Source organism: Ictalurus furcatus, chromosome 5 (genome assembly GCF_023375685.1).
Source record: "Ictalurus furcatus strain D&B chromosome 5, Billie_1.0, whole genome shotgun sequence".
Classification (NCBI taxonomy): Eukaryota; Metazoa; Chordata; class Actinopteri; order Siluriformes; family Ictaluridae; genus Ictalurus; species Ictalurus furcatus.
The window spans coordinates 27521825-27548857 of NC_071259.1; the positions used below are offsets into that span (position 1 = coordinate 27521825).

The 27033-nt window shown below is 41.4% G+C and overlaps 1 protein-coding gene across 2 annotated transcripts in view; it reads right to left on the bottom strand.

Moving 5' to 3' along the window:
• Positions 1-27033, bottom strand: part of med27 (mediator complex subunit 27) — a 57674-nt gene that overhangs the window by 14488 nt on the left and 16153 nt on the right. For both annotated transcript variants that reach the window (XM_053625569.1, XM_053625570.1), the window contains exons 3-4: positions 24714-24844; positions 12232-12325 (exon numbers count right to left, since the gene is read on the bottom strand). In XM_053625569.1, the coding sequence (XP_053481544.1) occupies positions 12232-12325; positions 24714-24844 (225 nt within the window). The remainder of the gene's footprint in view (positions 1-12231; positions 12326-24713; positions 24845-27033) is intronic.

Here is a 27033-nt window from a genome sequence, read left to right on the forward strand (position 1 = left end):
ATATTATTGACGTTTTATATTTACACACTATGGTGACAACTCGTGATTTCTTCACGCCAAACAACAATGTGAATGTAAAGCATGTGCAGACCCAATCCCAACTGTCTACAAACATCTGGCCAAATTATATTAATCAGGACTAGATTATTTGTTCCTAGACCAATATCATAAATTTTAAGATTCAACCTGGCAACCCTGGTAGAGATACGGGTATGCCGTTTACATTTTAAGATCTGTTGTCTGAAGTGAAGGGTTTAATATTTAATTGTGCTCTTTCACATGAATTAGGCGAACATAAAGACACTTACAGGTCAGCTTTACCATTCTGCCACTTTTTTTTCCAATTGGTTTCTCTGATGATGGTTATTTGGCTTCCTGGCATGATATTAAAGACCCAACCAAGCAGTCCTAATAACAGCCCAACCTGCTAACAATAGTGTTAGTCACGGTGTATGACTTTTTCAAAATCTAGATTAAAGTGCATTTACAGCAGTTCTTTTCTTTATGTTCCTTGCTCCAGTTATTCTCATGTCTTTTGTGGCCCAACTGCGATCCCCCAAAAATGTAGGATGGATTATGCAACCTCCTCCCCTCTGGACTCCCCCTAAACCATACTACAGCAGCCCTTGTCGGTCAGTACAAGGGTCTGACTGCGCTGAGAACCTTTGGCTTTTAATCTGCTACTGTTAAACACATTACATTGCTACCTCTGCTGCCACTCCTACACTATATGTGTATAGAATAGTGCAATATCTTAAGAATGATTACTATCGCTATCTATCCATCTAGAAATAAACCTATAAGAAATCTATAAATAAATGAAGGATTTATAGATAGTTAGATATAGACAGATACAACTATATCTATCTATCTATAAATGCTGCAAACGTTCAACCACTCATTCTTAAGACTTTGCATTAACAAGAATCTTAGACAGATAGATTTATTTGGAGTTATTGTAACCAGCAGATGAACTGATTAGATTTAGGAATTGATACAAACAGGGTCGAGGCCACATGTCTGAAATAGTTTTCTTCAATAGCTTCTGGTTTCTAGCACATTTTAAGGGTATTTCAAGCATATGAATTAGTAACCAGGTGGACTAAATTTGTTGGCAGTGAGGGTATCCCTGTCGATGACATTGCCTTCAAGTTCTACTTGTTCAAAGGTAGTCCAAGTTACCAGATTGTGAAAATTCCAAACCGCAACACTTAATACATATACATTCACTCCTGATTCTTCACAGTAATCAATCATCTTAAGACTGAAGAAGGTAAAAGAAACCATGCAGAAAATCCTGTTACTATATGCTGAGGCCTTCTCTTCTGTAATAAGAGCTCGGACTGTGGCCTCTGCTCTCCTCAAGCGGCTGATGACAGACTTCTAAAAAGCTTCCATCCGTTACCACCTACAGCCTCCGATGAGACAGATCTGCCCCATGTAAATTGAAATATTCTTTTTCATAGCAGCCATGAAGCCTACAGGGCAGGAAAAATGAAACCAACACCTACGAGATGTTTCTTATCATTTACTCTGGCCACCATGCAGCAAGGAAAGGTTGGAACTGCTTGACCAAGATTTGAAAGAACAGATCCACCAGAGTTAGTTTAAGACTTGCTGTACTTTGTCAAATTCTAAAGCAGGCAGTTCCCCCCACCTCCACCCCCCTCCCCACACACAATCCAGACATCAATGGACTCAAATTGGACCGGCGAAGGATGACCTGGACAGCAAGCTAGAGGTTTAATTGGCGCATACTGATGATCATGCACTTAAAATTCAAATTGTCATGTGCCTGTTACATGTCAGTACATGTAGACATCCCCATTGATCTGTTCTTCAATGCATTCTAAAGAGAACGAATGTCCCTAAGGGGGCACATCAAATCACTTCAATCTCCTGAACAAATACGATACATCTGGGTAAGCTTCAATTGTACCCTTGAGCTCCATTTCGGAAAACAGAGGTCAGATAAAGTGCAGTCGTGTTGCTTGTGCTGACCTGCAATAATCTCTTTGTGGCAGCAGGGGCGTAGTCAGAGGAGGCGGGTGGAACTGGCAAATAATGTGATGATTCTTATTACCGATAAGCTACTTATGCGTGTTTCTCTGTGCTTTCAGTGACTGGCACAGTCAGAGAGAGTGAGAGTGACATAGCTGGTGGAGCATGCAACACACACACAGACACGTGTGAACTTGAACCTTGAACTCGAATGGGGTGAAAGCAGCGAAGTAGTGACAGCCCATTCTCAGTTGGTTTATTTTGTTTTGGTTGAGTTTTGAAAGTACGCTCTCTGGTTATGGCAGTCACTGAAAACAATAGAATCATCACGTTACCTGCCAGTTCAACTCGCCAATCTTGCATCCTTGAAACCTTTTGAAAATGTGAGTTCAACCATTCATCCATCTTTTGTACCGCTTATCCTACTCAGGGTCGCGGGTAGCCTGGAGCCTATCCCAGGGGACTCGGGGCACAAGGTGAAGGACACCCTGGATGGGGTGCCAACTCAACACAAGGCACAACTGCACAGACACTCACACACCCATTCATACACTATGGACAATTTAGACATGCCAATCAGCCTACAACGCATGTCTTTGGACTGTGGAAGGAAACCGGAGTACGGACGAAACCAGAGAAGCACAGGGAGAACATGCAAACTCCGTGCACACAGAGCAGAAGCAGAAGTCGAACCCCCAACCCCTGAGATGCGAGGCAAACATGCAAACCACTAAACCACCATGCCCCCCCAAAAATATACATTTATTCATGCATGTGATATTTCATCGAATTAAATATGCATACAATTGCGAAAACAAAAATGAATCTAAAAATGTAGTCTTTGAATCTAATCTAATTGTTGGACTATCTTTTAATTTGAATCAAGAACAGTTTAAAATCTTAAATCTAAATAGAACAATAATCAAACATTTCGGGAATTTCCGGTGTAATATCCTTGTAATTAGGGATATGATTAAATATGTCAAAGGTAATGAATACACATCATCTAGGAAAAAAAAAATGATTTGGAGGAAAATGGTTTTAAAAATACAATGTAGTTTAATGTGATTCCACTCTAGTTAGTGAAGTTTATAAGACTTCTAAAGTAAACGGACCTAGGGTTAGGTCATATGCATATCATAATGATTTACACAGACATAAGGAAATATAGGGTACAAAACAGGCTTATATGAAGATGTGATTGAGTTGCAGTGTTGCAACAATGTTGCAGATAATGCGGTGGTCAAAAGTTGTTTCTGTTGAGTTTTTATTTTTTATGTTTTTTATTACAGTATGTGCGTAGACATGGTATAGATGCATCTTACCCAAAAATGATAAATTGCAAATGACTGACATGACCAAAATTGACATATCAACCTGTAGTGTTTCGCCTTAACAACGAACTTGGTGTTTGCTCACTCTTATTATGAGGCTAATTGACACCATGATGTGTGCTGTCACTTGGCAGGGGAAGCATGGCTAACCTCAGAGGGTGTATTTTTTTTCTCCTTTTCCCTCTGATGCTGAATCCTTTTTACTTTGTCTTGTTGCTTCACCAGCAAAAGATTCCAGCAAGAAATTGGCTTGTGCAGAACAAATAGCAGCAAAACTACAGCCATCTGCTTGGAGATCTGAGCACTGTGCATGCACATGAACACACAAATTATGGAAACACACATGAATACTTATATGCTCAGACACACAAATTCGTGATCACATGCAAGTGCAGACATGGGAAACCAACAAATCGCCCACACACACAGAGATCCACACAATAAAGGACTGCAGATTGTTTGAACTGATGTTTGAGTCGAGGTTGTAGAGAAACCATCTACAATATTCCTGCAGGCTCTAAAGTGAAGCCTATCTGCAATTCAATTCTTAATTTAAAAGCCCATTCAGGATTTAATCCTGTGTGATGATGCATACTACACAAAATCAACTTCTAAACCAAACCCCCAAGTGGGGGCATGCAACCATGGCAAACATCATGTTTCTATAAACAATAGGATTTCCTGAATATATCAGTCTGACTGTTAAAGTGAGTTGAGGATTGATCAAAGGCCTCTGAGCTTCACGAAGAGTCAGGTTTTAAATATCCCTCCCCTTTTAAAGAGGCCACAACAGTCACTACTTTGGCAGAAACACACAAGGAATAACTAATGCCTTCTTTTTTTTGTAGGGGATTGTACAATACACACCCATTACAAACACCCCCAAAAACAAAAATGATCTCAAAAAGGTTTAATTATAGAAATAAATCACCCTTACGAAATAATAATCCAAAAAAAAAAAAAACTATATTAACTCGATCACCCACAAACATTAATTACACAGTTTCGCCACAATCCCCTAAAAAACCTCACTGCAAATGCTTATAAATCACACCACAGTGACTCAAAAACCTCCTACATAAGCACTAAACCCATCACCGATTTAACGTCACTCACCTCAAAACTCAAAATCCCTCCAAAAATGCTATACATATACAACATCTATGTACATTCTGTACGTGTGAAGCCAATTTTTAATGTCAACAGCTATTCTAGGAATGCTTTTCTTCAGCTCTCCTCCGAAAGGCTGGGCTGAAAGCGAGGCGCTGGCGCGGGGCCTGGCGCGAGCTCAGTGCCGAGGACAATAGAAGTTCGTTAAACTTCGAGGCATCCTGGAGCGGCTCGCTCACCGAGAGAAAAAGCGCACTCCCAAGAGGAACAGAGCGCCACGGTGGCAGATGGTGCCTTTTTTATTTGGAGCGAGAGTGGGCAGAAAGAGAAGCAACGGAGAGAGCGTGGCAGAGAGAAAAAAAAAAAGAGCGGCGAGGACGGGGAAAGAAAGCGTTTCTAAGCAACAAGTGAGCGCTGCCGCCAAAATCAGCTGTGAAACAGGAAGCGAGAGGTGTCAAAGTGGGAATGTGGTGAGGCGTCCTGCATTAGCTGACCTCACAGGGCTTCGCAGAAGCTGCAGGCCTGCATGATGTGTTTGTCATGACTAACACCAGTTCCTTTCTGCTGCGGATGAAGGCATTCGGGATGGAAAGCTTGGAAAGGCTTCCTGTTCGATGCTGATGTGCCGTGTCTTCTTGGAGTCACTTTGATGTGAATCTCAGAAAGCCGGCATCCTGCTGAACCAGCTGGCTCGGACCTCTTCAACCGCTCAGCATTAATCTGACTACCTGCGCACTCTCACTGCCAACTCTGGCATCACCACCATAGCCACCTCATCAACTTTTCTATCAGCTCTCCATCAAGCGATGAGGAAGGCAAAGGTGCTGCTTTGAACAGCCTATAAACAAATGGTCCTTTTTGAAGCTCTGATCCTACACTGACCTCGGTATCCTCATGGCTCAGCACTATTTGGCTTTCTGAGGACGTTCCAGAAATCTATGTCGATATTCCCGAGCCGGAAGAGGACCATGTGCTCGTGTGCCCCGAGCCATGCCCCTGAGGAGGGTGAAATATTCTTGATGTAGATCAATAGCAGCGCAAGGTCACTTTTAGATACAATTAAAAAGGCAGGGCTCTAAAAGCACAGAAGAGAGACGGTGTGAGAGCGAGCAGGACACCGAGAGGGCATGACAGAGAGAGCATGAGAAAGACCTCCTTTCATTCACTATTTACAATACAGTCTGGCCCGTTCTGAATAGAGCGCTATAGGACAGCACTGGGGGGTGAGCCCAGGCCAAATACAGAGAATTACTGTAATCTGCCATTACATAAGCAACCAGAAAGTCAAGAATATTAAGTAGAGCAAAGGTGCACCAAAAATGGGCATTTGATGATGGGAAAAACATTGTATTGTTCCTGTTTTCATCTGTCCAGTTTCAGTGAACCTGTGCCCACTGTAGCTTCAGATTACTGACAGGAATGAAACCCAATGCGGTCTTCTGCTGTTTTAGCCCGTCTGTCTCAAAGATTTCGGCATGTGGTGTATTCTGAGATGTTTTTCTGCTCACCACGGATGTAAAGAGTGGTTATATAACCTTCCTGTCAGCTCGAAACCAGTCTGGTAATTCTCCTCTGACCTCTAAGTAAGAAGAACCTTTATTTTGTCACATGGACATTACAGCACAGTGAAATTCCTTTCTTCGCATATCCTAGCTTGTTAGGAAGCTGGGGTCAGAGCGCAAGGTCAGCCATGATACGGTGCCCCTGGAGCAGAGAGGGCTAAGGGTCTTTGTCAAGGGTCCAACAGTGGCAGCTTGGCAGTGCTGGGGCTTGAAAGACTGTTTAACAACATTATCACCTATGCAAACTCAAACTGAAAATACATAAGTGCTAAATGTCATTTTCCCCACATTGAATACACCAATAAAAACGATCTATTATCTTTAGTAGCTGTTAAGAAGTGCCAAGCGTTGCCAGGTATGTGATAAAACATCCCAATGGTCAATAAAACCATCCACAAACCAAAACTACACACATTACAGACAGCTTTTAAAATCAAACATCATGGCTATCATTGCAAAAGGTATCACGATACCGGTTGTCTGGTTACATAATACATTTATAAATAAGCAATATTTCTATAAATAGCATTTTCTGTAAATAGTTCTTCAGCCAGGTTTCAAATTCCTCATATTACATATCCATTCATTGATTTTCAGCAACTTCTTTATCCTGGTCAGGTTTCAGTGGATCCGGAGCTTATCCCGAGACACTGTGTACAAGACAGGAATACACCATCAGGAGTGGACAAATAAGTAGACCAAGATAAGTAAATTTTGTGCCTGGGATATTAGTTATTTATTTTTATTCGCAGTTGATTTGTGGACAAGACGACGGCTTAGTTCTTTACACATGGGAACATGTTTACAAAAGGGACCAAGTGCTTGTATCTCTAATAACATTTAAACAGACTGTAGAACCTACAACTGCCCACTGGATTCGTTTGTGGGCAGCTTATTACACAGTTAACGTGTCAAGAGAAAATAAAGACACTAGCCAGGGTCAAATAATACTTTCGGCCATATATTGTATTTTTAAGGTGCGATGTGAGGACAGAACGTCTTATAGCCGAAACACTGGCAAACGATTTGCTAACTTTTTGTGAAGCGCACAAATATGATGTGCTACATTAGAAATTGGTGAGAAGACGTTAGTAATCATAAACTTGTTAATTTCCTGTAGGCTGCATTAATGTACTTCAATAGATAGTCACTTTTTAGCCTGGTCTATTAGGTTTCTGAGCAAACAAAACATGGGACTGGGTAGCACATCGGAGCTTTTACAGTATGTGCTAGCTAATCAATTTATCACTGGTCTACCCCTGACTCTGGCCAGGCTACCACACTATTACAGGGCAACACATGCACTCAAACCGTCACACCTTGTTGCACACAAGGTTTATGGTGCATTATTGGTAATAATATAGTAAACGATCTACTCCACAGCCTTAAGTATGAAAATAACCTAGACAAGACTAGAGCGATTAAATAAAGAAAATGAACGTTCTAGATTTAAGTTCGGATCTGAAAATTCCCTTACAGTGATCTGTTTAACATGCATGAACTTTTTTTGTGAAGCTACATCTCTACCTCCTGCTGTGTGAAGCTTTGTGGTGGCTCTGCGTTTGTGCATCTTTTGATGCCTGCTGCCAAACGAACGACAGGATCTAGTCAGCGGCAGCACATGAAACGGCTTCAGATCGCACTTAAAAACACTCCGCTCATCAGGAGAAAGGAGCTCAAGACTCATACGTTCCAAACTCAGCATGCAAGAAACCTAACATATTGGTGGGGGTGGTGAAGCTGATGGTATCAAATGGGTGAGGAAAATGAGGAGAGGGCCTGAGGAGGAGGCATTTGTCACTCTCATTAGCATCCCCTAATTATGGTCGGGCAGGCTCGCTTGTAACGAATCCGGAGCCTGCAGAGGACCGGTTCTTTCCTCTGCCCTCAATCTCACGCCCTAGTTAACGCTGCAGCACTACCATGAACGCACATCTGAGTCTCGAGTCTACTTGAGAAGTAAAGAAGTAAGCAGGATGTTTACGTTATTGTAGGCAGGACGGTGTAGACACAACATCTATGTATATTTGTTTTTGTTATGTCTCTTACCAGGCAGTCCCCTAGGACCCTATTAACACCTGGCCTTTTCATGCCATTTTCATCCTGATATGATTTTAACCACATGCACTGACACTTGTGAATCTGTTTGCACAACCTTATTTACGAATCACTATTCTTCCACGAGTTCACCCCTTTTTTTTTTAATAACACAAAGGAAGTCTTTGTAAAATCATATCTAAGATGAAATATCAAATATCTCTTGGTCCATCTTCTGTTTGGTCACTTTGTTGTGATTGCTGTGTACATCTCATTACCCAGCACCTTGGCATCAGCTTCACACACACACACACAACACATACAAAAAGCAATCAACAGCCAACAAGCTACAAGTAAATGGACAGCTTCCCAACACTTCTCCTGCTAAATATATAACACACAGTTCTGGAAGTAGCCTGGGAATTGTCTGCAAAATTGTTAGCCTGCCTGTGAAGTGATGTATATGGTTAGAACCATCAGTATTGTGTAGAGTTGCAAAAGCCCTTACGAGAGTAAAACACAGAAGCGCACCGATCCACTTTCCCCATTTCCAATTCTCCTTTTTCCATTTTCAATTTTCTTGTTGCCAAGATTACGAAAAACATAAGAGGTGCAATGGATCCGAGAGGAAAATCTCTCAAATATGATCAGGTATCGATTCAGCATTTCAAGCTAATATTGGCCCTGATCGTCCCTAGACGCAGAGGTTTCTTTTATTTTCCGCACACAATTTTGATTCTGGTTATTGTTTGTAGAGCTGACGGATATCTTAAGGCAGTGCTTATTTTAAACTGGAGAGGCCGTGCAGGTCTCAGCGGTGGAACGTGAACCCGTGTCCTGACTTGAAAGCAGTGCTATGTGAAGAACGCACTTGAGAACACTTGAAGAGGAGCTCCTTCTGCACATACTGAAGAAGTCTGCTAAAATTATCCTTCACTTTCATCTTCAAAATGATTACATGTAAATGACGTGTGGCAATGACCCATGGGTGGATTTTATATGCTGCCAAAAAAAACCTTCTTTGGACTAGTATTGTACTGTATACTTTATAAGAAATGCTGTCAGGAGCAGTGCAGGTTAGACTTTAGCCTGGGCAAGCTAACTGTATTTTGTTGTTTTGTATTTTGGCACATACTGTAATTTTCTGAGCAGCACGGTGGCATACACTGTTCTAAACTGCCCATAGGTGTGAATGAGTATGTGAATGTGTGTATCTGTATCTGTTTAGTGCTCCAAATATTCATATTTGTATTTAGAGTTAAACCTCAAGTGGATGTGGCCTACATCAGAAGGGTGTTGTTTTTTTTTTTTAACAGAGGTGTATTATTTTATTTGTACCTGCCTGTAACATTTTCTAACAAATATAGTAGGTTTGATTTCCCAAAGGTAAACAAATGAGTAGCCTAATTTAAACCACCTTGACCCTGACCAGGCAGTTACTAAGGATGAAGGAATGAATGAACACTGTCAATGCATTGTTCATATTAATGAATGTGGTCTTTGCCCTACAAGCTTCATATGCGTCCGTTCACTCATGCCCATAAGCTTCATATCTGACCACTTGCCTGCATGACAAGACCTTTGTGCCAAGCATTTTAATAAACAACTAACGTGCATCATATCTTTATCTGTATTTGTATCTGTTTGGAACACATTATCTGTTCATGCTAAATAATGTATTTCTATTTGGTTACATCCCTAGTGTGTGTGATGCCCTGTGATGGACTGGCATCCCATCCAGGATGTAACCCTGGCTCACTCCCAGTGATCCTGGTATAGGCTTCGGATCTACCGCGACATTACCTAAGATGAACGAATGAATACATAATCATTAATTTTCCTCCAAGCACTGATTTTGTGTACTTAAAAGTAGGCTTTAAGCATAATCCAGAGAGGCTTTAGAAAACAGGCATGAAAAAAAGTCTTCAGATCATGTTGCACTGGGGGATTTGGCCAACAAGACCAGCACGTCCACTTCAAATGAAAAAAAGTAGGTCAGAACTCAAACTCAAACACCAATTTTGGTGAGCATTATGTTTTTTTAACACGCTAATTAGGGAGCACAAAGCGATGCAGATGAGCGAGGAGGGGATGTTCATGTTCCAAGCTTTGTAGTGATCTGTGGCATGGCCCCTGCGGTGGGGAAGCTGACACTCAAGCGACCCCCCGTGTTCCCGAGTGTGCAAGCCTGCCAACTGGGCCATCTGGCAGAGTGTGTCCTGTGGGCACGAGTTGTTGAGGTCCCATAGCTGGGGAAGGGGTATTTGTAGTCTTTCTGGCACTTCTGCCAAGATTTCTCACTCTCTTTCTTTCTCTCATCTCTTCTTTCTCTCGCCATCTCTATGCCAAAACATGATCTTATTGGTAAAAGACAGAGACTGCGCTGTCGGAGACAATCCCAAAGCTGAGGCAGATGATAGATGTTGATTTGAGAGTCTTGGCTCGCAGTGTTGCTTGATCAGATCAGCTTTAAAAAAAAAAAAACGTGCACAAAAGCAAAGACAATGAGACAGTGTAAAACTATGACAGATTTTAAAGCCATGCCTCCAAGTTATGGTGATTCTATGCTTGTCTTTGGTGTTTGCTTACATTACAGCTTTACATCTGTCATAGTAAAAGACAATGCATTTCTTCAGGAGTCCTGCATGCTCCCTTATGTTTATGAGGACAGGCAGAGGACAAAGCACTCAATAGTGAGACTGGAACAATGGTACCAAGTCTTAAACTGACTTCTACAACAGCTTTCCAAGCGCATGGCCAAGACAGGACAAGACAAGACAAAAGGACGCACTCGTTGAGGCAGATTTTGGTAACCATCAGACCGGTTACCTGCTCCATAATGTTCAGCAAGGGACAAGAAATATTCATCCCAGTACAGTTTTGTCTGCCAGGCCATAACTCTCAAACATCAACCTGTCTGACATACACCATATGGCCAAAAGTTGTGGACACCTGACCATCACATCCCATTCTGCTTCACTGTTATAATAACCTCCACTCTTCTAGATTTTGGAGTGTGGCTGTGGGGGATTTGCCCATTCAGCTACAAGAGTATCAGTGAGGTCAGGCACTGATTTTGTGTGAGGAGACCTGAGGAGCAGTCTGTGTTCCAGTTCATCCCAAAGGTGTTCACTGGGGTTGAGTTCAGGGCTCTGTGCAGGCCACTCGAGTTCTTCCACACCAACCTTGGCAAACCATGTCTTCATGGACCTCACTTTGCGCACGAGGACATTGTAATGCTGGAACATGTTTGGCTCCCTTAGCTCCAGGGAAGGGAAACTGTAACGGTACAGCATACAAAGACATCCTACAAAGTTGTGTTGAGGAAGACACAACATATGGTTGTGATGGGAAGGTGTCCACAAACTTTTGGCCAAATTAGTGTAGTTGTCCTGAAGACCGTTCTATCGCGACACCTACCTGGACACTTAATACGTGGGGCGAAATTTGGATTTAAGAGGTTCCTTCCTTCTTTCATGGGTGCCAACAATATGGGAATATTAATGTTCAATTTATGGGTTATTACATTGAGTTTTTAAAATGAATATCATGTATCATTTGATATTTCTGTTGATAGTTGACCTTTGGCTCATGGTTTTATCCAAGGACACTTAAAATGAATAGAGGATACAATTCAAAAATTAAAAAAAAAATGTTCAAAATTCTAAAGATTTTTGTTGGAAAACAATAATTTTCCAATATTTATTTCGTTATTTAATTACGTACCTTCAAGTTTTGTCCATTTGCTATAATGTAAGTGATAACAAGAAGTAACAAAAACGTTCTGCAGATGTTCCACAACAAAATATAAGTGTAAAATGATAAATAGTAAGTGTCAGACTTTAATAAATAAAAAAAAAAACAACCAAAATATTAGAAAACTGTTGCGGTATAAGAATAAAAAAACACTTTTGGAACATGCTTTTATGGGAAAATGATACATTTTGGAGTGGAAATAGGTCACACCCCATTACTTTACCGTAACCCCATGCCATATCACGTTTTATTTCACTTATGTAAAGTGTCCTTAAATTTTTGATTGCCCGTGCAAGTCTTCTACTTTTAAAGGTGAAAGTCGTTAGGAAAATTTGGACATCTTGACAGCCTGCGGTTTGAAAAACGTGCACATCACCAGAGGCAGGATCATGTTACTAAGGTGGCAGAACAGATTTATAACAGAAACTCACCAGAAGCACAGCTGATGTCCCGTTGGGCCGGAAGAGCTCAATGGACATGTCTGGAAACATGCGGCCAATCCTAGAGATCACATCATCCACGTATCTGTCGAGATAGGCCACAAAGGCAATTCATATTCACATCCACGTTTAAAAACCTGCTGAAGGTTCAGCAACTGCTTAAAAAAAAAAAAAAAAAAAAAAGAGGTCATGATTGCTGCCGTTAGCAAGTCGATGCCTTTTTTTATTAAGGTAACAATATTGAAAAAGCCGTGCTTTGTTAAATTCAATACTATTGACATGTTTGTGCCAAACTGGTAATGTATTCCTGAGCCCCGCCCTGAGTCATCACATTTATCTACAGCCTGAGACTTTGACTAATTCTCTCTTTACACTTTGGTAACTTACAGTAGAAGACACTGATTAATCTATGTGAGGATGTTGTTTAACACCAATCCTTCTGCACAGGGAAGAAATGACCACTCTGATGCATGAATATGTAATTTGTCTAGATATCAGCAAGCACCGTTTCTGTAATAACTGAATGCTCGAACGGTGAGAGAAACAAGCAGGAAACACTGTACTAAAAAGACTGTCCTTTTGACTTCTCGATTCTGATTGCTCAGAAGGTATTGATGGTATTGATTTTATTTTTTATAACAGCAGCCCAGGGAGTAGTTCTGGCTGCAATGCAAATCACAGGCTTTTATTAAAGCACTCATTCTAATGTGTTATTGTTTTTATAATAACAACTTGCATGGCAGTGACACCACATAAACAGTTAATTTAAAAAAAAAAAAAAAACATGGATACTTGTTGATATGGTGAAGTCTGGGAGGAGAAGGAGTCTCCAGTGTCAGCGCTTTTTGGAACTCTCAGATTTAAAGCTGTAACTTTATGTTTTCCGACATGGGACGGTTTCTCTGTTACATGACAAGCTAAGTTTTTTGTCAGCTGAAGGAACAACTGCAGGAGGGGTACGGTTTTGGACAATGTAACAAAGCCAGAAAGAACTGAAATCGTGTTTTCAGTTCATATCCATCTTTAAGGAAAAATGTTTTTGTCAATTTTTTTTTTTTTTTGTTAGTTGCGGCCAAAAATGTTTGATTTTGCTGCAATGCTTTTCAAAATTTGCAATGCAAACTTTTCTTTTTTTTTTTTTACGGAAAACTACTTGAATTCAATTCAGTTGAAATTGCAATTGCACAAAAAATAGCTTTGCACGGTCTTTCGCAGTGATGAAAGGAGACCTTTTAGCTGTACACATGTTTAACGCACGTGACCCGACGAGAGCTTTGGTTGAACGCGCGTTGTGATGACGTCACACGACGCGTCTTGGTCCAGATCTGCGGAAGCTCTGTTGTCATTTTGAAAAATTGCAAGCTCCTCCGAGTATTACGTTGTTCGCTTGATTTTGCGTTCATTTCTATGATCACGAAATCCTCGAGGGACTGATTTATAGCATTCTACTGTGGTGATCTTACGACACTTTATTCTGATCACTTGAAACCATTTAATTCACTATGAACACGCGTCGTCGGGATTTTCCCACTGCGAAGATAGCGTGAAAGCTTCGCCACAACAACTTAAGTGATAACAGGAACTAATTTGCTATGCAGACTTTCCACAACATTAAAAGTAACTATAAATGGATAAAAAGCAGGACGTCATTTTTTTTTAAATTATTAAAAAATTGTTAGGGTTGGCAAACGGAAGAATAAAACGCATGCTGTTATAAGAAAATAATCAAATTCAGAGTGGTAAGAATAACTCCGCTGTAATATTTTCCTATAACAGCACCGTTTTTTATTCCTTATTTAAAATATGGCTGTTTACACTCTTAAGAAATGATATCTCGTCTGAAAACACAACTTTTTCATTTACGCCAGAACATGATGCCAGCAAGCAAAAGTTTAATAACACAGCACACTTTACCACTGAGAGAAACAAGCAGCAGGTCTTGTAATAATCATAAAAAAAAAAGCCTCAGTTCAGCAGTGGACTGTAAAGCAGGGATTTTTTTTTTTCTCTGAATGCCTGGTTCACCTTCACTGTTTAGAGGAGAATATGCATTATTTGGATCCCCTGCCAGAGACGTTGAGCTTGCTCGTTAGACATCAGAACGCTTGGGGTTGGACAGCCGAAGCCTTGAGCCATCCCTCGAGTCGGCAGAACCGCAACTGAGAAGAGTCGCCCTCCTTGTATTGGCGGGTCAATGCTAATAAGGGTTTAATGAAAATCTCCTTTGCCATCAGCTATCAATATACTTGAGGGACTGGCCTCACGCACAAAAAGGAAAGAAAAAAAAAATTCATTACAGAAGTGCCGGAGAGAGGTTGGCTAGGGTAGGAGGATTAGTTGCAGAAGTCATTTGAAAGTTATGTGGACAAGTGCATGGTGTCTATATCCCAGTTCAAAATGTAAGTCCCGATGGTATGAGAATATGAGGTGTGAAGTCTGCATGAGTGCTCTGTTGTGTTTTCTTCAGTATTCCCTTAATATCAGCATCCAAATCAAGCAACAAATGATCTACGATGTTTGAAGGCCCTGTTACACTACAGACGCCAAAAGCTTGGAAGTAACCAAAACTTTTTTTAAAAAACACCATTTTTCATTTCTTTGCATTTTTTTTTTTTATAGCAGCAGGTGCTAGATTTACCACCTCGTATCTCCAAGGCCCCAGTTTGATCCTGAGCTATCTTTCATTCATTTCAATGACAAATATGGTGGCTTAGTGGTTAGGACGTTTGCCTCACACCTCGGGGGTGGGGGATTGAATCCTGCCTCCACTCTTGCATGTTCTCCCTATGCTTCTGGGGTTTTCCGCGGGTACTCTGGTTTCCTCCCCCAGTCCAAATTCACCCCCATGACCCTATGTAGTATTAGGGGTATGGAAAATGGATGGAGGGTTACCTGTCTAACATTTCCTATACATTTTTTTTTTTAACTGGTAGTTCTTTTCTCATCAACTTGGATGACCACTTGATATACTACACCTTGTGTTTTTTTGTTGACTTAATTCCAAAATTGGATTTACGAATAATATTCTGCTTTGGAAATCTTGCACATCTGCAGCCAGTCTTTCAAAATGAGCCAAGTTGTTAATATTCCGCGCTACTGGCAGATTATTGGCAATAGCCGGGCTTAAAGGTAATCGAATGGGGTGTGCAATTACATCTCAATTGGCAACGCGGAGGGGAGCCAAGCCAGCTACAAGACAAGACATGCTTTAATATCCCACCGCTTCATCAGTCTCAGGTGTGAAATCTACACAATCTCCATGCAACTTTGGTTCATGTGAAGCATATTGGAGTCGGGTGTGTGTATATGGCTTGTGATCTGCAGTATGCTGAAACACTCCAAAGCAGCCTCGTCATTTTTTTTATTCTTCAAAGCTTCTGTTTAGCACCTAATGTTCATCCCTTTCCTTCAGGCTCCACCACAGGCCTTTTAATTAGCATTGTTTTAATTGCCTGCTAATCGCCAGTCTATTCTTTGAATCATTACGCTCACACACACACACACACACACACACACGCAGATGCTTAGAGGCTGGGTTCAACCTGAGAGCACAAGCCACACAGGAACATGATGCAATAAAGATGCAGACTTGTTGCTGCTCACCCATGAATAAGCAAATGAAGGACAACAATTAAAACCAGGAACGCAAGCAGAAGCAACACCGGCAAAACAGTCAGACAAGCTTTGCTAAACTGTGGGTGGATCTGAAATTTCAGCAAGTTATAGCCTGGATCATATACACAAGATCGTTCCAGCTCATATACCAGTCTCTGTCTTTATTTGGTGCTGAAGTAACACTTTCGAAAGCCCCATAGACAATAACTGAGTATGTTGATGCACAAAAAGTTAGCTTTAGCCACATTAGCAAGGGGCAAAGTGATGGGCGATCGTTCATTTTCTCCACACGTGTAGGACACCGAGTTGCAATTTAGCGACTGAGTGATAGCCTCATAAGCGACATTTATATTAAGCATTATCTCAATTCTATGCGAATTAGGTATGACGTTGTCCTCAGACCAATCCTATGGAACTTGGGGTCTGATGTTTCTTCTCTTAAAGCTCTTACCCGCAATTAGTTCATATTTACTGTTTGAAGCACAAAAATGAAAGAAAAACTTATAGCCATTATTTCGTCCTAAACATCTTTTGACAAAATGTTTATAACGATTAGTGAGAGGACATATAAGACGAAACCGTGGTTACAAGTTTTGTTTTTGTAAAGAGACATTACTAAGAAAAATAAAGCTTGGAAGGAAGCAGCAGACATCGTTGGTGACATGGTGAGTGTATGTATTCAGCTTGCTCTGCCAATCTGCTAACAAAGTTAGTACGAAGCCTAGCACGTAACATGAGAATCAAACCAATTTTCAAGTTTCACACTGATTAGCGCATTTTTTAATTTGTGTTTATTTATTCTTATTCACCTTTCTACGCCAAAAAAAAACAACATGTGCCAAGATCTTGTCAACTCCCTGAAGAACTCTATGATCTAACCATCTGACAACACATGAAACCTTGGTGTAATTCTTTTGGGTGCTAACTCAGTCGTGAAGGTTTAACCTTTACATCATCATCAGGAGGATCTGACCACTTCTCTCCACAGATGCCTACCAGGCACTTGTTCAGTCTTTAACCATTGATGGCCTCCAACCCCTACAGCTGATCCAAAACGCAGCTACACGGCTTGTTTTCAATCGCCCCAAGTTCTCCCACATCACCCCATTGCTGCATTCACTCCACTTCCTACTGTATGTATAGCTGCCCACATCAATACAAAGCCAAAAACGGACCAGCGTCCACCTACCTGAAGGCAGTAATCAAATCCTGCACAAGCACGACTTGAACTACCATCCCTCAAGACATGCGTCAAGACTTTCTCTTCCCTGCCTGTCTGAACAGCTGAGTCACTGGCTGTCTTTAAAAGAAGAGTGAAGACCCACCTCTGCAAAATGCTTAAGCTACCACTAAATCTGCATCATTGATAAAACGACCATCAGGACTACCATTGTAAAGTATGTAAGGAATAAAGCACGTTGGGGCATGCTGTTATAGGCAAATAATCAACAAGAGCAATAGTCTTAAATCACAGTTAATTGCCAACAATTTTTTTATTTACTCAAGAAGGACACAGCATACTTTTTAGCCATTTATTTGCTGGGAATAATCTCCACTCTTCTGGGAAGGCTGTCCAATAGATTTTGGATTGTGGTTGTTGGGATTTGACCATTCGGCCACAAGTGAGGTCAGGTACTGATGTTGGGTGAGGAGGCCTGAGGTGCAATCAGTGTTTCAGTTCATCCCAAAGATGTTCCAGTGGGGTTAAGGTCAGGATTTTGTGCAGGACACTCGAATTCTTCCACTACAAACCATGTTTACATGTCTACCTGGATGCCAGCAACTGCCTAATACATAAGTCTTTTTGCCTAATAATAGTAAAGTGTACTTTTTGCATACCCATTTTTTTCAAAAAGTAAAAAAATCAGGAGGCGCCTTTTTGGTCCGAGGGCCTTAAACTGTGCAAACAGTCCCGACCATACCCTGTCCTTACTAAAGAGCTGTGTGAGACACGGAGACCATGGAGGTTTTCAGTGAATAGATTGGAACAAAATCACTGCCGTCAATAAGTTGAGATGAAGCTGATGTGTAAGGTGCTCTGATGAGAGCCAGGGAAGACGGAACGAGCCGGAAGGAACAAGTCGTCTCTGACCACCAGCTGAAGGCTTTTCTTTTATCCAACGTGCAATCTAAATGCAAAGTTAATGAGAACTCGGTGGAGATAGACATTGGGGAGGTTCTGTTATGCAGTTTAACAGAATCCACTATGAACAGAGTCCCGAATGTTAATGCTCCAGATTATCTTTTATGGCCGCCAGGATGATGAAACCTTCTGCACAAAATTACAATCGCGTGCAGTGTTTAAATTATACAAAAATCAATAATTAAAAAAATAAAAAAGTCTTCGAGGTGGGATTTGGGTGCCAAAACAGTTGTCTGTTAAAAACATTCCAGACTTTGCACTTTGTTCTTCTCCATATAACAGGGCAACATATTTCGCACTGTATGATTAATGCTACAAAGTGATCAAATAGCCCTTTCTTGTGCCTGCGCGAGAGGCTGCGATGAATGCTGATGGATGGGGGGTGGCATGTGGAGGGGGGAACTGCCTTCATCTCTCACTCTAATCAGAGATCACCAGCAACTGAAATTTTCATATCGCTCCAGCTGTGGATATTCTGCTGCAATGCAGTACTGAAATTAGACCCCTGTTTCATCACAAGACTGGTAAACAAAGACTTATTAGGTTTCTCTTAAATACATAGGAGTGGCCTGTGTTAAAACTTGCCTTTGTAGAGCTGAATATTCACAATGGAACCCACAACACTAGTTTGGGATTTACAAATATACCATTCAGACGCCCTTATTCAGAGTGACTTACATTTATCGCATTTATACAACTGAGCAGTTGAGGGTTAAGGGCCTTGCACAAGGGCCCAACAGTGGCAGCGCTGGAATTTGAACTCACAACCTCCCAATCAGTAGTCCAACATTTTAACCAATGAGCTACCACTTGCAGCCTCTTTAGAAATAAATAGGACAAAAAAAAAAAACCCCACAGCGTATCATGTTACAGAGAAACCGTAAAGCCCTGAAGTCAGAAAAACTCTGACACTGGAGACTCCTTCCCAAAATGTTAAATAAACATTTCCAGATTTATTATTATTAAAAAAATGAATAAAATCAAGAGCATCCACCATACAAATCTCTGTTTAAGCTGTTACTATAGAAATACATTAATATAAAAACGTGACCATCCTTTCAGCCGGTACTACTTCTGACCAATGAGAATTCAGAATTCAGCAGCGGCCTAACAAAGTTTCAGTGTGATTCCTTAGATATTCAGGCTAATTACTCTTACACAACTCTTGTGCCATTAAATGTGCTGAGTGGATTTACTGGTACAAGCAGAATCATGCATATTTATTTATCCCATTATAAACTATAACTGCTGTCCAAATAGCTGCTGGGAGTCTGTCTGCGTGCGAGGCTTGGCTCCCTCAGTGCCAGATTAGCTGATTAAATGCTGCCCAATTCTGTTCAGAGGATTAATAAGTACACAGAAGGAAAACACGGTCGTATATAATCACTCAGTGCTTCCTCGGGACCTGAATTACATGAGCAGGCTGGTGTAATAAGATTCAGTCATTCTGCGAGTTTATACTTTATAACACAGCAACTCCATCCTTGAGAGCCACGTCGCTGTTGTTGCTGCTGCAACACATCAGGGTGGAACTTTAATTGCTAATTGTGGAGGCTTTTTTTATTTTTATGAGATAAATGGGGAAATCGCTATACTGAACTAAATCCAACTAATATTGCCAGGCTTTTTTTTTTATTTATATATATATATATAAATTCACATAACCACTGTTTCATCCCTTTGTTTGGGAAGCATGTCTCAGGTTTAGCAAATGTAATCACCCTTTTACATCAGACACTGTGTAATGGAATGGTAACAAGAATGAGTCATACGCCGGTCTAGTCCATTTTAAATATGAAAACGTACACTGACGACATTATATTTTTATATTACGTCTCTCATTTCTGTTATTTCAGACCTGTTTTTTTTTTTTTTTATTATGCGCCCCATTTTTTCCATGCTGTTTGTGGATATACTCATTTTCGTTGGACAATAAGAGAAAGCAATTCGAGTTGTCTGGATGTTGTTGCGTGGTGAGATCCTCATGTTAACTGCAAACACGAACTACGGGATCAACAACGGTGTGGCTTCAGTGTCTGATGGACACTTTCCTAGTTTTTTTCCCGTAGTAATTAATCCAACAATACTACTTAGGATTTCTGTTCTATGGACTGTTTTCCCTCCAAAAAGACAACTGTTTAACATGTTTGACATGATATTTCTCTGATGATTGTGGTTGACCAGTTAATGGTCTGCACTTGCAGTGGAGGGTATGACAGATGACCAGGTACTTTGGTGGATTTGAGATAAGACACATTTCCATTTTGAACACAAACATGAGAAAACAATGTGTTCCATTGAAGGCACACAGAATGCAATGCAAAAACACAAACATTAAATAAAAAAAAAATAAAAAAAGGAAACATGAATTTCTATGCCACATTCTTAATGGTTGCAATGTCACTCGTGCTGTCTTTATTTCAGTGACCAAGGCTTTGAATATCCTGGGTCTGAGTTCAGAGGTTTTAATCCACAGGGGCACAGTGGCTTTAATCCAGGGGGCACAGTGGCTTTAATCCACGGGGGCACAGTGGCTTTAATCCACGGGGGCACAGTGGCTTTAATCCGGGGGGCACAGTGGCTTTAATCCAGGGGGGCACAGTGGCTTCAATACACGGGGGCACAGTGGCTTTAATCCAGGGGGGCACAGTGGCTTTAATCCAGGTAGGCACAGTGGCTTTAATACACGGGGGCACAGTGGCTTTAATCCAGGGAGGCACAGTAGCTTTAATCCAGGGGGGCACAGTGGCTTTAATACACGGGGGCACAATGGCTTTAATCCAGAGAGGCACAGTGGCTTTAATACACGGGGGCACAGTAGCTTTAATACACGGGGGCACAGTGGCTTAGTGGTTAGCACGTTTGCCTCGCACCTCCGTGGCTGGTGGTTCGAATCCCGCCTCCACTCTGTGCAAAAACTCCCTGAGATGATATGAGGAAGAAACCTTGAGAGAAACCAAACTCAAAAGGGAACCCATCCTTAAGCCAGTTAATAACTGCTAACTTTAATGTTGCAACAGGTTTTTATTCAGATTAATTAAATATATAATTCAGTCTTGTTGACCAGTTTCAAAAGTAAGGTCCCCCCCCAGATAAACAGAGATGCTGCAAACGTTTGCACTCAAAGTTTTATATTCCGTTTATATAAAAGAAAACTTGTCTGCTTGAAGACCTTACCTGCTCCATGTGCCCTTGTACCTGGCACGGCAATCTAATGATTAATGTGTAGGATAAATATTCATTTTAATTTAAAAAAAAAAAAAAAAAAAAAAAAAAGGGAGCTACAAAATAAAAACAAAGCATTATAATCACAAATGCCCAATTATCACCCTCACTCAGAGCATTAACATTTCACGTGTCGCTTTGGAAAACTAGCTGGCGATGCAGAATGGAAATGTTTGGTAGGGAAATAAAAAAAAAAAAAATTACATAAGAGCAAACCAGCATGAAGGCTACGCTGCATAATTCATGCGCTACTCCTTTAAGAAATGGCAAATTCATCAGGACAATAGCACCTGACAGAGGAACCGCTCTGTCTCCGTTCACCTTCCCGAGCTCGCCCTTTCCACGCCTTAAACATCAGCATGCCTCCGTCAGAGACCCACGATGCACTGCAACTACGGCAGGAGTGAATGCACTGCGAGCAGACTTATCATGACAACTTGACTTTATTGTGACCTTTAATGATATGCTCTTGCCAGGCCAGAAAAAAAATACAGCCGGGGAGAGACGAGCAAGCCGATTCTGACATTTAGGAGCGATTCTTTGTTCTGATATTAGGCCCAATCAGAAGTACGGGGTCAGAGAGCAGACAGCATTATATTTTCCTTGGTGTTTTTTCCCCCCCACTGCATGGAGATTTCTAAGTTTTGTGAAAGCTGGGATATTAGTCAGAGTTGTAACCAAGATAAACATGTTTGTGAGGCCCACGCTGCAGAAATGTGGCCCACACGTCCACGACTACAGCACACAGACGCCCACGGCGAAAGCCTAACCGAACACATCACGTCAACGCAACTGAAACACTCAAACCCAGACGAGGATTATTTCCATGAGGCCGCCTTCCTGAGTGCTTCCTTGTTGTGTGGCCTTCGCATACAGTACAGCTCTGTATATGGTGGAAAAAAAGCAGCACCTGGTCATGACTGCTCTCTCTTTCCTCATTTCTCCATCTTCTCTTCATCTGCTTTCATCTCCAGCTGGAGAACTATGCTTTCTCTCTTCTCATGCTTCTTGTTTTCACTCTTACGAGCCTCTTATCAAAGCGCATCATCTATGACCCCTCCAGCACCCACTAGAAACAATGAAGCATTTTTCTTCACTGCCATATGCACATCGGCAACGGAAGCAGTTGTTCTCCGACAGTGACTACGTTTCCGAGCACATCGATATTCTGAGTAGAGTCTATATTCGGGGTTGCAGCCATATTCCAAATACAATGTTTATATGCATACAAGCATCAGAACATTCCTGTATACATGGTTGTTGGACTGTAATTATGCCCGAGTTACCGTTCCTAAATACCTTGCCTACAGCGAAGCATCTGTTAGCGCCCACAATTCCTTGCGGCATGAGCAAGCGCATATATCTGCTTTCAGTGGATTTTCTGAATAAGGTGTTTACATGCAGCACGTTTCCGAATAAAACAGGCATATTCCAGGGGTGGGAATCAGAATATCGTCTTAATCTGAACTGGACAACCGGATTGCGGCGTTTACATGACTCGATACGAATTAGACTACTGCCAAATTCTGATTAATATTCTGATTAATATCGGAATATTGATGTGCATGTAAACGTAGTCAGTCACACAGTCAGAATATCGACCAATAAGTTACATTTTTCTTATTAAGAAGCGTGAGATACAAAGTACAAAGGAAATGTTTCACTATTAAAACGATCCTTGTTTGACATTACAATGAGAGGTGATGCATTCTGCGCAGTTTGAGCATTTCTCTTCACATGAGAATGGGAGAATTTTGAAACGGAGTGCAAGCGTAGTGTTTACAAAGCATCAAATCCTCACCAACGAAGTTGTCTGTTTATCCTAATGAAGGAATTTCATCTGAAACAGGTCTACAGAAAAGATGGCACGAACGAGCGCGTGTCAGTCTGCAAAAACGGGCGGAAACGGAAAATCTGGTTTTGAGCAAAAAGTGGGATTTACGTTTACATTTATTCATTTAGCAGACGCTTTTATCCAACTTACAAATGAGAAAATACAAGCACATTTGCTGCATAACACATGATTTGACACCTCGGCTTAAGGAAACTAATATATTGCATCGAAATGGCATGGATTTTATTTCAGTTTTTAAACTTAAGACTAATTTCTAAATCTCTCTAATCCTTGACTATCTGCCTGCAAAGATCGTGTTGTGTAATGAACCAGTTTAATAAATGCGGTGGTAAAAACAGTCAGTCTGCCTCAAGATGTCTCAAACCTTGCTAGCTAAGTGTGATTTCCTCACACAGTGAATGTCACGCTTTCATCAAGTTGTTAGATAGTTACGTGCCGTAGCAAAATGGACATAAGCCTAATCGATTCAGTTGTGATCAGATACCAGCTGTCCAAATGTCTGAGGTGCTTGTGTGCGACAATCAGATTGGAAGCTTTAAATGCAAAAAAATTTTTTTTTTTTTTTAAACTTCTGGAGGTAGACAGAAAAGGTCAAATGCTAGAACTTTACTTATGCTTGAGATACAAGCAAAGGATAAACATATTCCAGTTCAACAAAGTCTTTTAGATTAACTTTGTTCTAACTTAGTTAGTCTTTACAGAAGACCACATAGGCATCCACTCCTGTCAGCCAAGGACAAGAATCTAAGGCTATCATGAGTATAGGCTCACCCAAACTGGACAGCTGAAGACTGGAAAAAGACCAAGCAATTGCCAATGACAGCCTCAGATTCCTGTACTTGTCTAACAAGAGTGGAACCTGATGTGGTCTTCCGCTGTTGTAGCCCATCCACCTCAAGGTTCGATGTGTTGTGCATGCTGAGATGCTTTTCTACTCACCACGGGTGTAAACAGTGATTATATGAGTTACTAGATCCTCCTGGAAGCTCGAACAAATCTGGCCAGTTTCCTCGGACCTTTCTTATCAGCAATACGTTTCCACCCACAGAACTATTACTGTTGCGTGTGAACGTTACCCAAAAACCCTTGACCTGTATCTGCAAGATTTTTTGCATTGAGCTGCTGCCACATGATTGGCTGCATGATTGATAACTGCATGAATGTACAAGTGTTCCTAATATAGTGAGCAGTGAGAGTATACGTAATGCAGATCTGTAAAATAAACTGCCACACTATGTGACCCAAGGTTTGTGGACACCTGACCTTCACACCTATATGTGGAACTTTTCCCAAAGTTGTTTAACACATCTATATGTTAAATAAATAAATAAATGAATGAATGAATCAGGAAATTGAAATTCTGATCTATTCTTTTATTATGATTTTTTTTAGTTGATCATTACTTGAAAAAGAGATCTTGTTTCAATATGACTGCTCTCGTTTGGGTATTACTGAATTAGCAATATTATATTAAAGTTAAACAATGTTAATTTTTTTTCTTTCCGCTGTTCAGTAAAATCTAAAATTGTGATAAAATGAATCACGCAAGAGAAAATGGCAGACAGTAAACACTGTTTTCCAACTTCTGAGCATGCGAGCTACAGTGAGTGTAACGTTGGTGTAGCTGAAACTCACTGAATGGGCAGTACGAGGGTGCTGGGCTGGACCTTCGGCCTCCTCTTCGCCGATGCTCCTATCTGATTGGCCGAGCGCTTGAGTGACTGCTGGTTTAAGAGGCTGGACGCCAAGCCTGCATGATACTGTAACTGAAAGAGCCAAAGACAAGAGATTCAGTTTTACATTCGTGACCGAAGAGCTTGTGAACAGCCAATTAAAACGAACAGAATGGCTCGGGTACAAAGTGCCACCAATGTGACAGTGCATCACTGTATGAAGAATGGAAGATAGATAAAATAAAGACGAGTATAAAGAAAGATAAACATAATGAATGGCACAATGGCATCGGACAGCTCAAAAGCATCCGATAGCTCAAAGGCTGGAAGGTCGTAGTTTTAAGCACAAGAAATGCTCAAACACAAAAGGTTTGAAGCCTGCCAATGCCACAACCATCCATAGGAGTCAATAGAGCATAATTAAGAGTACAATAATAAGCTCTTGTATGAGGAAGGGGGTAGATAGCGCTTTCTTGATAAGATGTACATGCCAGACTTCACCCTCTCCAGTTAGAAGCTGTCGTGCGATAGGGAAGAAGCTAGCTGGTGACCAAATTGGGAGAAAACACATGGGAGAAGACACTTTCCGTAACGCATATCCTACAGAGGGTTGCGAGGAGCCTGGAGCCTATCCCAGGGAACTTGGGGCACAAGGCGGGGGACACCCTGGACCGGGTGCCAACTCATCACAGAGCACAATCACATGCACATTCACTCACACACTTTGGACAATCTGGAAATGCCAATCAGCCTACAATGCATGTCTTTGGACTGGGGGAGGAAACCGGAGTACGTGGAGGAAGCATGGGGAGAACATTCAAAGTCTGCGCACGCAGGGCGGAGGTGGGATTTGAACCCCCAACCCTGGAGGTGCAAGAGCTAACAGACTAACCACTACGCCAGTGTGCACCTTACATAAAACTATTATACATCATAGGCATGCGAATCGGTTAAATTATTATGGTGGTTTCGTCAAAATATGACGTGTACGTGTACCTGATAATCAAAGGGTTGCGGAAGAGGAATTTTTGTTTTATTTCAATTGCTTACAATTGTTTTTTTAAAAATTTTTTTTTTTTATAAAAGCCATGTTGTGATCCAGCGAGAAGTGTTGCCACCTCACAGCTCCAGGATTCCCAGGATCGATCCTGAGCTCATTTTACTCTTTGTGTGTTTCACATGTTGTCTCTGTGCCCATGTAGGTTTCCTCCTATCTCCCAAAAACATACAGGTACATGAACTCCAGGTGTGAATGTGTGTGTTCATGGTTCCCGGTGATGGACTGGCTTCCTGTCCAGGGTGTATTCCTGTTTGGTGACCAGTGTTCCCAGGATAAGCTGTGGATCTACCGTGAACCTGACCAAGATGACGTGGTTACTGAAGATGAATGAAAGAATACGGATGACGAATGATGCTGTAAACCGCGGTACAATGTCTCGATGATTAGTATGCTACGGAGCAGAACAAACTATTGTTCTGTTACTACCACTACTGGCACTTCTTTCCTTTCGGTTTCTTTCTCTACCTCTTTCTATCCCTCTTCCAGACAAGTCTAACAGGGTAATCACAGTGTCTTTGATGTTGCGTCTGCTCTCGAAGCCCGTCAGCAGCTTTCTTGCTCAAGTGACGAAACGGCGTGAAAGCTATCAGCTCTCCAGAACGCACAGGTGTAACGCTGTGTCACTCCGCTGTCAGGAGTGGTGCTGATGGATGTGACAGGATGCTGGACGCCAACCATCTGTCAGTCCAGGCTCTCAATCGGAGACCGCCGGTGATATCTCGCAGTGGAACGGTAACCAGCCTCTGGATTCGCACCAGGAAAAACTCAATAAATATGAGTACGTTGTCTACGTGGTGCAATTAAAACCAAGAACTGGGAAACATTTACTGATGAAATAAATCCTGCAAATTGAGCGATGAAAACATGTTGTCTCATGTTTTTGGGTGAAGCGAGTGAGGTTTTGATCAAACCTCCCGTTTAGGGATCCATCACGTTAGAACTAACGCTGTCCAACGGCTCATTAATCGCGATTAAAATATTCCTCCTATTGAGCCAATTAGCCGTGTTCGGAGGCTGCGGAGCGACGTTCTGTGAGGGAGAAGCAGACGGCGCAGCACTGCCCCTCTTTTAATTTGGTGCACCAAAGCACCTGCGTTAACGGGATATTGTTTTAATTATGTACACCCTGTTTTCACGGCTAATGAGGCCCGCTTATAAATACCCAGATCCTGGAAAATTGAATGCAGCAGTTAAGGAGGTAGGCAGTGTGCAAAAAGTAAAT